At 42.9% G+C, this 15,791-nt stretch overlaps 1 protein-coding gene across 2 annotated transcripts in view; it reads left to right on the top strand.

Moving 5' to 3' along the window:
• The first annotated feature begins 497 nt into the window (after positions 1 to 497).
• Positions 498 to 15,791, top strand: part of LOC136831347 (HMG box-containing protein 4-like) — a 354,987-nt gene continuing 339,693 nt past the window's right edge. For both annotated transcript variants that reach the window (XM_067091655.1, XM_067091654.1), the window contains exon 1: positions 498 to 720. In XM_067091655.1, the coding sequence (XP_066947756.1) occupies positions 664 to 720 (57 nt within the window). In that variant the 5' untranslated portion in view covers positions 498 to 663. The remainder of the gene's footprint in view (positions 721 to 15,791) is intronic.

Genomic DNA, 15,791 nt, shown 5'->3' with positions numbered 1-15,791 from the left:
CTTCAAACCTAAAATAGTTTTTGTTACAGACAATAATAGATGCAGAAAATAAATAAATAAAAATTATATTTGAATTACATTTATTGTATGCATGTTCAGGAAAATACAATATAATTACAATGGCTATTACAGTACAATTATGATTTTAATTTTCCTATCCCCAGGATATATGTATATTATCTATAATAGTGCTTGAAAAATAGCACCTGGCACGCAAGGTACTTAAAAAAAATGTATTAATTATTAACTGGCACAGAGTGTTCAAAAGGTTGCCGACCCCTGGTTTAAGGTATATGTGGTGTTTGAACTATTAAAATAGGCAGCTGGAACATTTTTAGGATGATAATTCGAGGTATATTTAGTGTTTGAACTAATAAAATAGGCAGTTTTAAGCATTTTTAGAGCGGGGGCCGGGGTGTCTCAACTATTCACAAGTTTTGAAACTAACATCAAAGCTTAAATTAAACTTGATAATATCAACATTTGTGCTAGCATATATAAACTTGAGGGTGTCAGTATACAGTATGTTACAATTTATATAAAATATGAGGTTTTTAATCAAATTACAGCTGGATTGTATGTATACAATATTTCTCACCCATACAATTTTTATTTCAGTCTCAGTCATTGTATCTTTCGGAGAAGCAGGCCAAAAAAAGTATCATGCTGAAAGATGGGCAGGTGGTCCAAAGAAAGAAAGCTCAGCGCAAAGATAAAGGAGTAGGTTTTTTATTTTTTTATTATTACTGTTGCAAACTAACATTTTGTGTTGTGTCAAAGGTAAGTTCTCTTGGTGGGTAAATTTGGGAGGAGGCATAGCATTCAAGTACTGTATTGTCATTATTGTAAATTAGGATTACTGAAAAATAAAATTCAATTGTTAGTCTGAAACTGAAAGTGTTTGGACAAATGCCATTGTGGTTGCTGTGAATATTTGGCTTATTAATCTTTTATTACTGGTATGGCTTGTTTCAAAAGATAAACTTATTCCTGTCAAGATGTCCTATTGCAGCTCAAAAAAGAGAAGCCAAGCCCCAAATTGCTATTTAGAAATGCACCAAGCTGTAGTACAAGAGGTGAGATAAACTCTTGATAGGGAAAGTGTCTGTATTACTTGCTACAGTGCATAGCTCTTACTTTAGTAAGCAGGGCCTTCTTCAGAAATCTAACCGAGGTTTTGCCCAACTTGTATTCATTGGGTCCTAGGTCTGTATTTAAAATTCTGTTTAATGTATTGGATTTGTTAACATTTAGTTTTTATATTATTTCTATTTAATGCTCAGATTGAACTGTCCTATACAATGGCAAATCTTGCCATTGAAGAGCTATCTAAGGGATAAAACTATTAATTTAGTAACCAATGGGGGTACATGTTTTATTAAAATTTTGTGACTTCTGGCTGCAATTTTTAATGGTTCCTTTTTGTCTACTCTCCCATTCAGTTAACTTATTCTATATGATAGAAATGAAGTGCAGCCAGACCTGGTGGTATTTTTGGTTCTTTCAAATACTTAAACTTGGCTTGGACAGACCCTATAGGTCGAGTTGGTAAATCGGCTTATAAAAATTTTATGTTTGTTTTGATCCAAGTTCTTTCTGTCATTCTAGGTATTAAAACATTGTCATATTTTAACTTATTTTGAATTTTGCTCTCTCTTCTATTGTTTCTTATGATGAAGGAAGTAACTTTGGATATGTAAACACATAATTTAATTATTGATAAATAATACTAATTTGGAATATTTGGTCTTGCCAAGATATAAATGAAAGGTTTGATTAAATTTTTATTTTTTCCTACTGAAATACAAACCATCGGTTATTTTTATAGGAGTATCCTTCACTGAGAGCTGGAAAAGTAGTTGAAGACTTGGTTGATAGTTGGGGGTAGGGGGATTGAGTGGGGGAGTGTCCCTCACTCACTGTCACACTTTTCTTTTGTCTGCTGTAGAGGACAGATTTGCTGATCTCTTCTGCCTACTTGGTTGTTTAGAACTTTAGATGAGTGGATAGATATTTACTCATTGCCATCAGTTGTGATTATTCATGCTTTTTGTTGCCGTGCTGTTTGTTTTTTTATCTTTAGGGACCAAAAACGAGCAATTCCACTGTGAGGGACATGGCTGCCCTGTAATAAGTGACCCTCATTCTTTTGTGCTCCCTTCAGGGTTAAGTCTTGTGCTAGGGGTTCTCCTTGCAGAGAATGTGCTGTTTGGGATGCACCTCATGGGGTTAGGCTTAAGAAGAGGAGGAAGAAGAACAAGAGGCACTCAATGGCTTCAGCTGGGGGAATATCCCTTTGGCAATGCCTGTGAACCTTTTGAATTCCTTCCTTTCCCCCTCTTCAATTCCTCTTCCTCCTGTGAATGCTAACCTCCAAGGAAGAAAGCACTATGCCTAGTAAACCAAATCATGACCTTTTGTGTAGGTCAAAGCAGCTTCTGAGGGAGTTTCCTCATCAGTAGCTGTCTTACCTCTTACTCATCTGAAAATGTCATTCCAGGTGCATGTAAGGTGTTGTTATTGCAGTACCTCCAGAAGATTTGGCTTACCTTGAATATTCTGAGTAGCCCTTCTTTTGCAGCCTTGCTTGATAACTTGCTTTGGGAGAAGGACAACTTGACACCTGAGTCATCTTCATCTAAGGTAGTTTCTGATGTGTCTACAGCTGCCCTGACTTCACTGACTGCTACAAAGAAGTGAGATCCTCCTGTTGCAGTAGTTCTTCCTGTAGTGGATCTTGCAGTAGTTGTGACTTCGTCTTTGGTTCCAGACTTGACTAGCCTTCTGGTTTGTAAGGCAAATAAGACCAGCGAGAAGAAAGAGAAGAAACACTGGCACTCTTCATCATTGTCTTTGGACTCATCTTCCTCCACCTCAGACCTGGGCTATCTTCCACTCCAAAGGCAGAAGAAGATACAGAAGGGGGGAAAAATTTAAGGTTTTGCAAAAGTCCAGGAGGGTTTCTTCCCTGTGCTCTCTCCTCTTGGGAGGGGAAGTGGAGGTGCACAAACATTGGTTGGTGACTGGTCTACCTCAGGCAGAACTGGCACCACACCAGTCTGAGGTTGCACATCTGTCCCTCTGTCCAACCTCAATTGGATGGTTGAGGAAGGGCAGTTGCAAGAGACAGCCCTTCTCCCTGCATATCCACAGAGTTGCATAGATGGTTGTACAACTCACTCGCATGTCTTAGGCTGGTTTGTGGATTGGGTTTGTGCTGACAATGAGGAAGGTTCTTCTCGGCCTTCTTGAGGAGGCTGTAGGAGGGAGCCTACACCATTTCTCCACTCTTGAGCATCTGTGATCTGAGCACTCTTGCTCCAGGGAGAGGTCTCCTGAGACCTTTTCCACCTTTCATGTGAACTGTTTGCCAGAAGGGTAGGAAGGGCTGTGTGAGGCCCTGTTCTTCCCTTCTGTCTACTGGCTCAGTTGCTACCAAGTTTATAACTGGGGATGACTCTCTTAAGCGAGAACTTGGTTCCTATAGCAACTCCTCTGAGTCTTGTACCTTTTGTATGGGAAGAGGTCCATCTGGTCCAGTATGGGACCAGGAACACCCTAGGAAGCAGAGTTCTGGCATGACTCCTTTGGCTGAAGAAGGTGCAACTCACAACTCATAGGATCTGATGGGTCCAGATGGTCCCATTTCTTCCTTGTGGAGAAGGCCACTGAAGGATGGAGACTAATGATTGACTTCTTACCATTGAAGAAGTAGATTTCTAACTGTTGAAGAAGTACTTGTTGCAGACATTTTAAGATGGAAATAGCTTGGCCAGTGCAGGAATCCATCAGAGAGAGCAACCTCATGCTTTTGATGGACCTGAGGGTTGCATACTTTTAAGTACCAATCTGTCAGAGGTCTCAAGATTTCCTCTGCTTTGCCTGCAACAGGACCATCTTCCAGTTCAAGGAGTTATGCTTTAGGCTGGCAACTGCCCCTCAGGTGTTTACCCTGGTGTTCAATTTGGTCTCAGTTTGGTCCCATCCAAGAGGTAATCACTTGTTGTGTAATCTGGACGGTTTGTTAATTCAGGTGTTCTCTGAGGTGCAGTTTCTACAGAATAGAGATCACCTTATCGCTTTATGTGATAAGTTGGAGGTCTTGATCATTTGAGACAAAACCAATCTCATTCCCAAGTACCAGGCATGCTCATAGACTCAATAGTAGTGAGGGCCTATCAGGTAGATTCATATGAACAAGCTTACGGGGTTAGTGGCACAGTTCCTGTCCTAGGAACAACCAGCTCGGCTTTGGCAGGTGGTCCTAGGCCATCTTTTGTCACTGGAGCTCATATCTCACAGGTGGACTCATCTACGCTCAATTCAGTGGCTACTAAAGCAGTATTGGACTGCTTTTTGAGATCCCCTTCTCAACTCATGCCTGTAAGTCTAGAAGTCAGGGAGGATCTAGCATGGGGGTTAGACAGTGGAAACCTTTTAAAGGGAGTTCTGAACTCCTTGCATCCAAAAATGCTTCTGTTCTCAGATGTGCCAAAGGAGGGGAGGAGGGGTCGAGCAAGGATGAAGAATTTCAGGTGTGTGGCTGAAGGGCTCACCTCATCTGCAAATCATTTTAAAAATTCAGGCGGCATGGTTAGCACTGCAGGCATTTCAAGAATAGTTGAGAGGTCACTTAATGGTATTAATGAACAACACGATCATTTTGGGGTATGTCAACAAACAGGGATGGTATCTCAGGCCCAGTGCCTGTTGGTAGTGCAGATGCATAAGTGGGCTGTTTGCCAAGCCACTGAGTTGACTGCCAGGTGCATTGAGGGCAAGTGGGACATCTGTCCAGATGAGCTCAGTTATCATGGATAGGTAATAGGGACTGAGCAGTTCTTACATGCCTGATCTGTTTACAGCGTGGCTGAACAGAAAACTGCTTGTTTGCTGTGCTCCAGTCCCAGACCTTTGGTGATGAAGGAAGATGGGTTCCAACACCCCTGAGAGAACCTTCGTATGAATGTGCTTTCCTGCCTATCTGCTTTCTCTTCAGGGTGATCGACTCGATGTTCATAACCCCAAGCTTTCAGACAATTCTGGTGGCTCCTCATTGGCCGCAGTCCGATTGTTACACCAGTCTGCTGGTAGAGGTGCTGAAAGAGCAGCCCTGTGTCAGCCACACATTCACAGATAGCACCAGACAGTTCACTCTGTACCTTCACATTTGAAGGTTATCCAGTGAATTCTGTGAGAGAGATGCTTCTTTTACATGGCTGCCAGGGAGATGTCTGGGTGCCTCCATCATTCATCTGGAAATGTGTATCTGGGAGAATGGGTCATCTTTGGTGATAAGTGTTGTGGAAGGGATATCTCTCAGGCCAGAATATATATCCAGTGGATCACAGCTTCCTCCTTTACCTTTGCAGAAAAAGGCTTCCATCAGTCTTTGCAGGAAAAGATTGTTATTTAGCCTTGTCAGGTCTTGAAGCTGAAGGGGCTAGACCTCTCCTCTTCATTAGAGATGTCTATGCTAATGAAAAGTTCTGAGTAGTCTTGACTTTAGGTTCTCTGACCTCTTGAGAAGGGGTTGTCTCTTGTTCTCTGGAGCCTCACCAGGGCACCTTTTAAGTTTCTGTCACTTGCTGTGGACAGAGACCTCGCCTTCAAGACTGTTTTTGGCATTGGTAAAAAGGATTGGGGAGTTGCATGCCCATCCAATCATTTTCAGCACTCAGAGGGATGAAGGCATAGTGTGTCAATAACATGGAGTGGCAATCTCCTTGCCGAACATGACCTCAGGCAGCCACATCGAAAGATTTTGATCCAGCTCATAGTACAGTACTATACTTTTTGATACTGTAGTCTCAAGGAATTACCTTCCATGGTCTTCCAGAGCTCCATGGTGACCAGACTAATATCAAAGAATTCTCTTTAAGCTGGTCTTGTAGCCAGGTATTGTGTCGTAATGATAAACACTATGACATATGATGGCGTATATAATGGACTCAAAGATATGAGGGCATTTTCCCCCATCTTCAGCAAAGCTGACCCAGTTTTCCAACTTCAAAACCTGCAAGAAGAAATGACTGTTGTGCATGCGCATCTGCCATATTGTCTACAAATGGATGAGAGCTGATGGTCAGCTCATTGGTCTGGTTAAACTTTTTTAATAACAATAATAATAATAATACAAACGGACCGGTATGAGACCAGGGAACCATTACTCTCCTGGTCAAGTGAGAAGAAAGTTCACCGAAAGCCAGTGCTCCTTATTTCAGCTTTTTGTTCTCCGTTTCCACTAGTGAGGATTATGGAACATCCAGAATCAAAATTTAAATGCTTATTTTTAAGTTGCTAAAAATTTTAAACCGTGGAACGGTGTGTGTGAAATCCTCAAACCAACGTTTCTTGCAAGCACATGGTCGGCGCTCACTTATGATCGCTAATTGTAAAAAGCTAATTTCTCATTCTATTTAGATGTTTTAACTAAAAGAAATGTTCCACAATTTATCGTTAATATGGTTAATCCTTTCAGATAATGATATCTACAATAGTCTAGGCAGTAGCCTACATCAGATTCAGTTAGAATAATTTAGATTAGATTAATAGTGGATGTTGTATGTAGCTTATAACCTGGGATTACATATCCTTAAGTGTGAACTAAATAACCTGGGTTAGATAGTAACCTAAATTAAGGCAAGTAAAAAAACCGTTTAGGACATTCTTTGTTATGAGCCTAGGTAGCAGCCAAGTTTACACCAGCGACCCTAAGATTAGATAAAAACAGGCTAAAAAATTTATCCTTTATATAGCCTGTACATTTAAGCATGATATGATAACCTTTTACAAAACACCCCATTATTGAGGGCTATATGAAATAGTAGTCTTGTAGATGAGATGGTAGCCTAGCTTTGAGGCTACAGATTAAGGTAGTTGTGTTTTATGTAAAGACTACTAGTTAAACCCATACCCTAAAGGGTAAATTAAATAATCTGGATTAGACATTATCCTAGATTAAGTAAGTGACAGCCTAACTATAAGGTTACACATTGTTCCGTTTTATATAGTAGACCACATAGCCTAGAACTAGATATAAACAACAACCTGGGTTAAATAAAAATGGTAGTCTAACTATAAGGTAATAATGGTGGCAGCTTGACCTTACAACCTTTGACAGCTTCTGAAGGGACTGGTAATGACAAAGATAGGCCACAATAGGGCGTGTTCCAATAATCTTTAAGACGTTCGGTTGGTAATATTTTTGATGACCTAAGTGTTTTTTCCATTCAGCCAAGATAGTCAGATGGTTCATGGTCAGTAGCTAATGGCCTGTACTGGTGTAAGTGTGTTTGTATGTCGTGAGAGCATCGGAGTGAGTTTTTTTTGGTTAGGGAATTGTTTCCAGGTATTTTTGCAGCACAGTGGGTTTTGAAGAGGAAGGGGGATATTTTTATGTGCGTGTTCTTTTTATGTTGGCTGTAGTGAGGGCTTAGTAGGGAATAAGCTGGTTCAAGGGCGAGTGAGAGTTTATTTTCTGATTACATTGCAAGTAACCCAGAGCTGCTGTGTGAAGTGATGTACTTGTGACGTAGTTAGTAGGGGAGCATCCCTGCTTCCTTCCCGTTCTCTTTGAGGCCCATTTTTTATGTATGTGGGGGTAGACTGGAGTAGTTAGATCGGGTGTGACTTGTGTATTTTTCATGATTGGCAGTGGGCATCGACAATTGGGAATTAATTGGGGATTATGGAATACTTTTTTTTTGGGGGCCTTGGGTTGTGTTGATAATTGCTTGACAGTTGTTGGGTTATTGGGAATAAATGTTTCTTACGCTATTGGGTAAATATTTCTTAATTTTTCTTGTTTTTTGCCTTTCTTTCTCTTTTCTTTTTTCTCTGAGAATTTCCCATTTGTCTTCACAAAGATTTTCTTTTGGAATTTCTTTTAGTGTATGAAGTTAAGATTGGGTCCATGTTGCTGGGACTTGGAGTTTTGTTACTCCTGACAGTATGGCAGAGGGTGCTGCAGGTAGGGATAAAGTAACTCTCTTTCACAAGTTTATGTCGGCCGCCTCTTGGCGTTCATCCGTTTCCAGGCTTAGTTGATGGGGTTCTTCCAGTAACTTGAAATTTTTATCGAGGGTGTGTCGAATTACCTGGTCACCAAGAAAATAATGGATGGGGTAGAGGCTCTGAATGAAGCAAACGGGTTCCTCAGTCTAGATAAAGGGGACATGGGACAACGTTGTCGGAGTCATCAATTTAGAAATTGTTAGATGTGACGATCTCAAGAAGTTTCTGAGGTCAGCACATGGAACAGCTGAAGCCAGAGATGCAATTCGAGACCTTAGGTCGTTCTTTAAGATTTGCAAGGGTCAGGATTCTTTGGTTAGATTTAGTGCCAGATGTTTCAATGCTGTGAGAGATTTTTCGAAGAAATTGAGAGCTTCTAGTTGGGTAAAGGGTAACAACATTTCTGTGGATAACCTAGAGAAATTGCTTCACTTTGCATAGATGCTTAATGATGTTCCTGATGCCATAGTAGAGTTTTGATGACAGGATAGAAAAGGGGTCTGATGAAGCCTTGCTTTTCTCACAGATTCGCAAACACCAGTTGAAATGTCCTGCTGTGGATAGAACTTTCATAAATAGGATGCCTAAGGCTTACAGAGCTATTCCAGTGCACCTGCCACAGGGTGATTCTAGTTTCCCTTCTATGAGGTTGTGTGCCAAGACAGTATAGTAGGGGTTCTGTGGGTTCAATGTCGCAGGTCTGTTGCTTTAATTGTAATAGGCAGGGTCACACCAAAAAGTTTTGCAAGGTGAGATATTGTGGTGCCTGCAAGACTCAGAGCATGGTTGGCGGTTTTGTCCGGTTCTTAAACGGGATGAATTTAGGAGTGCACCTCAGGGTTCTGCCATTTCTAATAGAAGAACTCCTCGAGGAGGTTTTTCGAAGGTTTCTAGGGACCGGCAGAATTTTTGGAGGCCCGAACAACAAAAGGGGAAAAGGTGATAGGTGTTTTTTGTGATATAGGACTTCTGGCTGACCCCTTAGAGCTGAAGCCAATTGTGAAAGGGCCTGTGCATGGTGTTGATGTCACGGTGTTTATTGATACTGGTGCGTCTGTTAATCTGATGAATTATGATTTATATCTATCAGTGTTTTCCAATTGCTGTTTGAGGCCTACCAAGGAGATAGTATGTGAAGTTCAAGCAAGTAGGTTGAGTGTTTTGGGTTGCACGGACATTTGTCCTTGGGAAGTAAAGCTTTTATAGACTTTTTTGGTTTTATGAGGGTCTGCTTTGGGGAATGCATTGTTATTGGGTCATCCAGCATACCGGCAAAACAGAATCTCAGTTCATACTGGGGTAGGCAGTATAACTGTTGGGATACCTTGGGTTTTTGTCCCGTATGAGGAAATTGATGAGATTAAAGGGGATCATGATAAGGGCTCGGGTGTTGATAACAGTTTGCGGTTTGATACTGGATATGTTTCTGAGGGGAAGAAATGTTATAAAGGTATTTTATCAGAGGATGTGGGTTTGGGCCCAGGTATGGTTGCTCTGGTGAAAGTCCGAGTGAAAGATATGAAAATGCCCAGACACGTGTGCGTGAGTAAGGGTAGCAAGAAGCTCAAGGGTGTAATGAGTACGGTTTCTATAAGCAGTGTGTCCAATACAGGGGTTACTTGGATAGAATTACTGAACTGTAACAATTCAGTTCAGATATCTCAGAAGGATACATATGTGGTAGGTTTTGAAGATTGGTTAGGTGAAAATAATTTGGTTGCTATTGTAGGGGACAACAATGGATCCAGAGGCAGAATTACAGGTTAGGAGACAGGTTTTTAGGGATTATTTAGGTAATGCTGATTATAAAGAGTATATAGAGGGGGTGGAAAATGTTTTGGCTGAGTTTGCAGATATTGTCGCTCTTAAAGGGGATAAGTTGAGGTTAACTGATGTGTTAGAACACAAAGTTCATTTGGAGGATAAGACTCAGCCTATTTTAGTCCCTTCGTCTAGGATTCCTTATAAGATTAGGGAACAGGTAGAGCAAGAAGTCAATAAGTGTGAAGAGGAAGGTATAATTAGGCCCAGTTCCTCACCTTTTAATTTTCCATTGGTAGCAGTGCCTAAGAAGGATGGGTCAGTATGTGTGTGTGTGTATGGATTTTCATAAATTGAATGATAAGTCGATCCCAGACCTCTACTCTGTGGCATGTTTGCTGGATTTGTTTGTAGAAATTAGGGGTAAAAATATTTACTCTTCAGTTGATCTGATGCAGGGGTTTTACATAAGTAACTTACCCAGTAATTATATAGCTATTAGTTTCTTTTAACCAGCAGTTCAAAATTTTGAAATTGCGGGTCACGCTAGTTTGTTTCGGCAATGGCAACATGCCCCACCCACTTTCAGGTGTAAGAAGAGGTACAACATAGCAGAAAGCCTCAATTTGTTTCTGCCAGCTGTCGTTGAAGGATTGTGGTTGGCGGCAGCTTGAATTTTGAAATTTATACCTTGCTGGTTGTTTGCTCTAATCTTCAATGGGTGAAGTATTTATTTTTGTAGCCTTTTGGCATAATTAAGATAGTGTTAGGCAAGTTTGATCATTGGTTTACGACTTATTCCCGTTTTTTGGACTTGTCTTAGAATTTTCCAGGATGTCTGACACTAGTAGTTTTAGTATTAGGTATTGTAGCAAAGGCTGCAATACTAGACTGACTAAAGAATCTTACGACTCTCACACTGTATGTGTTCAGTGTAGGGAACAAACATGTTCAGTCGATTTACATTATGAGGAGTGTAGCAACTGGGATTTAAAGAGGTGGAAGACTTTAGATTCACATCTTAAGAAACTAGCTAGAGATAGGAAGAGGAAAGCTGTTGCTAGGGAATCTAGTAAAGCTTTAGCTAGTCAGATTCATCCACTGGGTCGAATGCAATTGCACCTGTAATTTCTTCTGATCCCGTTCCATCTCCTCCACCTGTGCAACCCTCTCCTTTACCTGGCTTTCATGTTTCCGATCCCAACGCCATCGTCAGTCTGGAGTCGAAAATCAACACTCGCTTCAAGCTAATTGTGCAATCGATCGCTAAATTAGCATCATCGGTGAAAGTGTTAATGGATAAGAGTGAGTCAGAGCGCCCCCTGGCTCTCAGTGTAAGTGCAGTGGTTGTGGAGGAGGTGGCTGTTCGGCCCGCTGATTCTCCTAGGCCAAGGTCTCTTGACATACTCCCCAGCACCTGGGAGGAGTCAAAGTGACAACCTAAGGGAGGTTGGTGATGTCTGCCCCCCAAGCAGTTGCCCACTCAGTTCAGTCTGTTGATGAATCCCAGACTGCAATCAAAGGCCGTTGGAAAGGCCTTCAAGTGAGTGCTCACTGTATCCCCTCCCGTGCTGAAGATTTTAGTCTCAGGCATGCACGGGGCTGTGCTGATAAGTCACGCCTGCTGAAAAGGCGTGCAGTGGATTTTGAGATTTCTTCTCCTGTTCCTTGTAAGAAGGGCAAGGATTCAGTGCACCCCTCGTGCAGTCAGTAGGATAGCCTAGAACAATTTTGCTTCTTCTGATGACGGTCGTAAATTTGTGCCGAAGCCCCTTGTGGCACGTAGGCGTTCTTTGTTGAATAAAGGAACCACTTCATCAGGAGTTGCGCACCCAGCACCTTCATCTCTACAATCAGCGGCCAGCAACCAGCATCGAAGCGCCCAAGCTCCCGTTTGCGGACGAGCACCCACTGATGCCCGTCTGCCATCAGGTTTCGTCACAGGCTCCCATCTCTACAGTGCCCCCAGAGCACCCATTGGCGCCCGCTTCTCCACCGCTTCATGGTAATGTTGTCTCGGACATTGTTCCTCCTTTGGTCGACCCAATTCAGAGCACATTGGATAATATTCTCAGTTTGCTTCAGAAGGCTCCTCCTACAGCTCAGATGACAGCAGACTTATTGCTTTCTCCTGTTTCTTTTGAGGAAGAGGTTGTTCCATATCAAGATGCTCCTTCATTGATGTACTCTGCGTTGTTGAGGTTCCTGCTAGCGACTTTTCCAAGCTTCTTTTTGCCAGCTACTCCCTCCTCTCATGCTTCAACTTTTTTTTATGGAAGCCCCCTCAGTCAGTTCTTCGAGGTTACCGAAATTGGTTCTCGCCTCTTTAGCGAAGAAGGCACTGGAGAAGCTCCTTCCCTGGGAGTCTCTACCTCCTCTTAGGAAGACTTCTCCGGCCTTATCAACTCAGCTAGGAGATCGGCTTTCTCCTCAGCCAAAGTTATGTTTTCAGCTTCAGAACTAGCGCACCTTCTCAAGAATATTTTTAAGGTTTTCTAAGTGATGAGCTTCCTAGACTGGGCAGTGGGCGCACAAGCTTAGAGATTACTCCTTGCTGCCTCAAGAGATTTTGTTGGATTTCTTAGGAGCACTTTCCTGTATTGACAGTACGCAGGAGTTAGCTAGCCTGTACGCCATGGGTGTGCTTAAGAAAAGAGAGCTTTGGTGTTCTTTTACTTCGAAAGGCATCAGCCCTCCTCTTCTCCCACTCAGACAAGACGCACCTTTTTCCCCAGGCTATAGTACTGGATATTGCCTCTGACTTGCAGAAAAAGAAAACTCAGGACCTACTCTCCCAATCTGCGAGACGTCCCAAGGATTCTTCGACTCTTCCTCCCAGATCTTCATCTCTGCTGCAGCCTACTCCTTTCAGAGCTCCCGCTCTAGAACACATACTAGAACAAGAGCATATACCCGCTTCCCACAGCTTTCCATCAAGAAGTTCTCCTCTAAATCTTCCTCCAAGAAATGAAGTCATAGTCGTCTGTACTCAGGTAGGAGCGCGGCTCCTCCGCTTTTGGGAATGATGGGAACAAAAGGGAGCGGAACCCTGGATAGTGTCTGTTCTGAAGGAGGGCTACACTATCCCCTTTTTGAACAAACCTCCTCTAGTCCGCAAGCCTGTCAAATTGACAGCTTACTCTCCAGGTTCAGAGAGATTTGCTGCTCTCTTACTAGAGGTTGGGTCTCTTGCTCAGAAAAAGGCTATAGAGGTAGTAGAGGACATTCATTCTCCGGGATTCTACAACCATCTCTTTGTAGTGCCCAAGTCATTGGGGGGCTGTAGACCTGTTTTGGATATAAGTGCTCCAAATTTCTTTGTCAAAAAGACAACATTCAAGATGGAAACAAACCAATCGGTTCTTGCATCCATTCGCCAGGGAGAATGGATGGTGTCCATCAACGTGCAGGATGCGTACTTTCATATTCCAGTGCCTCCGACTTCGAGAAAGTACCTCAGGTTTATGTTTCAGGGCAAGGTGTTCCAATTTCGGGCTCTCTGCTTTGGTCTCTCGACGGTGCCGCAAGTGTTCATCAGAGTATTGGCTTCACTAGCAAAATGGCTTCATTTGGTGGGGATAAAGATCTCCCTATATCTAGACGACTGGTTACTACATTCCCGCTTGAAAGCTCAATGTACAGGGGACATTTGCACAACTCTTCTCTTGGCCCAAGAATTGAGTCTCCTCATCAGTCGGGACAAGTTTCTCCTGATGCCTTCTCAGGAGATTCCTTATTTAGGAATGATGATCAACTCTCGGGGTTTTTGGGTTTTTCCAGCCCCGAAGAGAATAGAAAAGTGTCTCCAGACAGTGGAAGAATTTCTGGAACTAAACTTTTGCTTGGCCAATCAATGGATGAGTTTTCTAGGCACCCTCTCGTCCATGGAACAAGTCGTCACTCTGGGAAGACTTCACCTGAGACCTCTGCAATTCTTCCTCAGAGCCAGTTGGAACAGGAAAAAGTTTCCGGACTCATTTGTGTTCGTGACAACAGTGGAAATCGAGGAGGAACTTTGTGCTGTGGAATTCCAGGAAGAGACTATCAGAAGGGAAATCCCTTCAACCTCTGAACCCCAGCCTAGAGTTCTTTTCAGACGCTTCGAACCTAGGTTTGGAAGCTCTTTTCGGGTTAAAAGAAGTGTCAGGTACCTGGCCTCAGGAACAGCAAAACTGGCACATCAATGTAAAAGAGTTACAAGCAATGTTTCTGCGCCTACAGTGCTTCGCTTCAGAAATTTGGGGGACAGCAGCAGTGCATTCAGACAGCACGACGGCACTGGCATGCATCAAGAAATGGGGGAACACACTCATTCTCCCTGTATGAAGCGGCAAGGGGTCTTGTTCTTTGATTACACCAGAATAACACTCAAGTGACAACGCGTTTTATCCAGGGGAGACTCAATGTTCAGGCGGAAGAATTGAGCCATCAGAGACAGATCCTTCCCACAGAATGGACATTAGACCCGTTAGTTTGTCTGGATCTGTGGAAGCTCTGGGGGGAATCCATGACAGATTTGTTCGCGTCCTCCAGGAATCACCGACTTCCTCTCTTCTGCTCACCAGTACCAGATCCCTTAGCATGGGCAACCGGTGCAGTGTTGCAGGACTGGTCGGGCAAAGATCTGTATGCCTTTCCCCCATTCAGGTTAGTGAGACAAGTCATCAACAAATTCCGGTCTCATCAGAACTTGTCCATGATCTTGATAGTCCCCTTCTTGCCAGCAAAAGAGTGGTTCCCGGATCTGCTAGAACTTCTTGCGGACCTCCCGAGACTGCTGCCACAGAAGCAACAACTTCTCAGGCAACCTCACTTCCGATGGTTCCACCAAAACCTGTCTTCTCTGGCCCTAACAAGATTCAAACTGTTAGGCGACTGCTCTGAAAGAAGGGCTTTTCAAGAGCAGCTGCAGACGCAATTGCGAAGTGTAGAAGACAGTCGTCGGACAGTGTCTACCAGGCTAAATGGTCCATCTTCAGGTCTTGATGCAGACGAAATAATGTGTCCTTTTCTAATACCTCTGTAGCAGAAATAGTGGACTTTCTTCTGTTCCTATGCTCCACTAAAGGACTTTCCACCTCTACCATTAAAGGCTACAGAGCTATGCTTCGCTCGGTTTTCTGCCATAAAGGAATGGTCTTATCAACTAACCAGGATTTGTCTGACCTTATTAAGTCCTTTGATACTGCAAAGTTTTAAAGAAAAACCTTTGCTGTCCTGGAACTTAGACGTGTGCTTAAGTGGCTGGCCAGTTCACGCTTTGAGCCCATGCAATATATCTCTAAGGGATCTAACTTGGAAAACTTTTTCTGGTCACCTTGGCCACTGCCAAAAGACCCAGTGAAATCCATGCTTTGGACAGAAATATCGGATTTTCTCAGGGGAATGCAGTTTGCTCCTTTTCCCTAAACTTTTTAGCTAAGAACGAATCGCCATCGAATCCATGGCCTCGTTCTTTTACAATCAAGAGCTCATCCGAGATAGTAGGGCGGTCTGAAGAAGAAAGAACTCTCTGTCCAGTAAGGGCCCATAAGTTTTATCTTCGCAGAAGGAAGGACAATCGTGGTACTTCAAGGAACCTTTGGTGTTCTGTGAAATATCCCTCTGACCCCTGTCTAAGACTGCCCTGGCATTTTTTCTCAGGAATTTGATTTGGGAAGTACATTCCATGGTGAGTGAAGACTCCCTCTCTTCTTGCAAGGTAAAGCCCCATGAGATAAGAGCAGTCACTACGTCTTTGGCATTTAAGCGCAATTTATCCCTCACGTCAGGTGTGCAAAAGACGTTGTGGAAGTGCAAGTCGGCGTTTGCATCGAATTACTTAAGGGATATCAAGACTGCTTACAGCCAGTGCAGTACCTTGGGTCCGTTTTATGCAGCTGGCATGGTGTTGGGGGAGAAAACGTAGAAATCAGTGTCCTTTCCTTAATCTGTTTGCCTTGCATAGGGTGTTGAGGTTTTTGGGGAGCCTGGGAGTACTGGGAGTACCCTCCAGTCTTTTGGTTTTAATGGTT

This window comes from Macrobrachium rosenbergii, chromosome 48 (genome assembly GCF_040412425.1).
Source record: "Macrobrachium rosenbergii isolate ZJJX-2024 chromosome 48, ASM4041242v1, whole genome shotgun sequence".
NCBI lineage: Eukaryota > Metazoa > Arthropoda > Malacostraca > Decapoda > Palaemonidae > Macrobrachium > Macrobrachium rosenbergii.
This window is presented reverse-complemented; position numbering and strand designations above follow the sequence as displayed.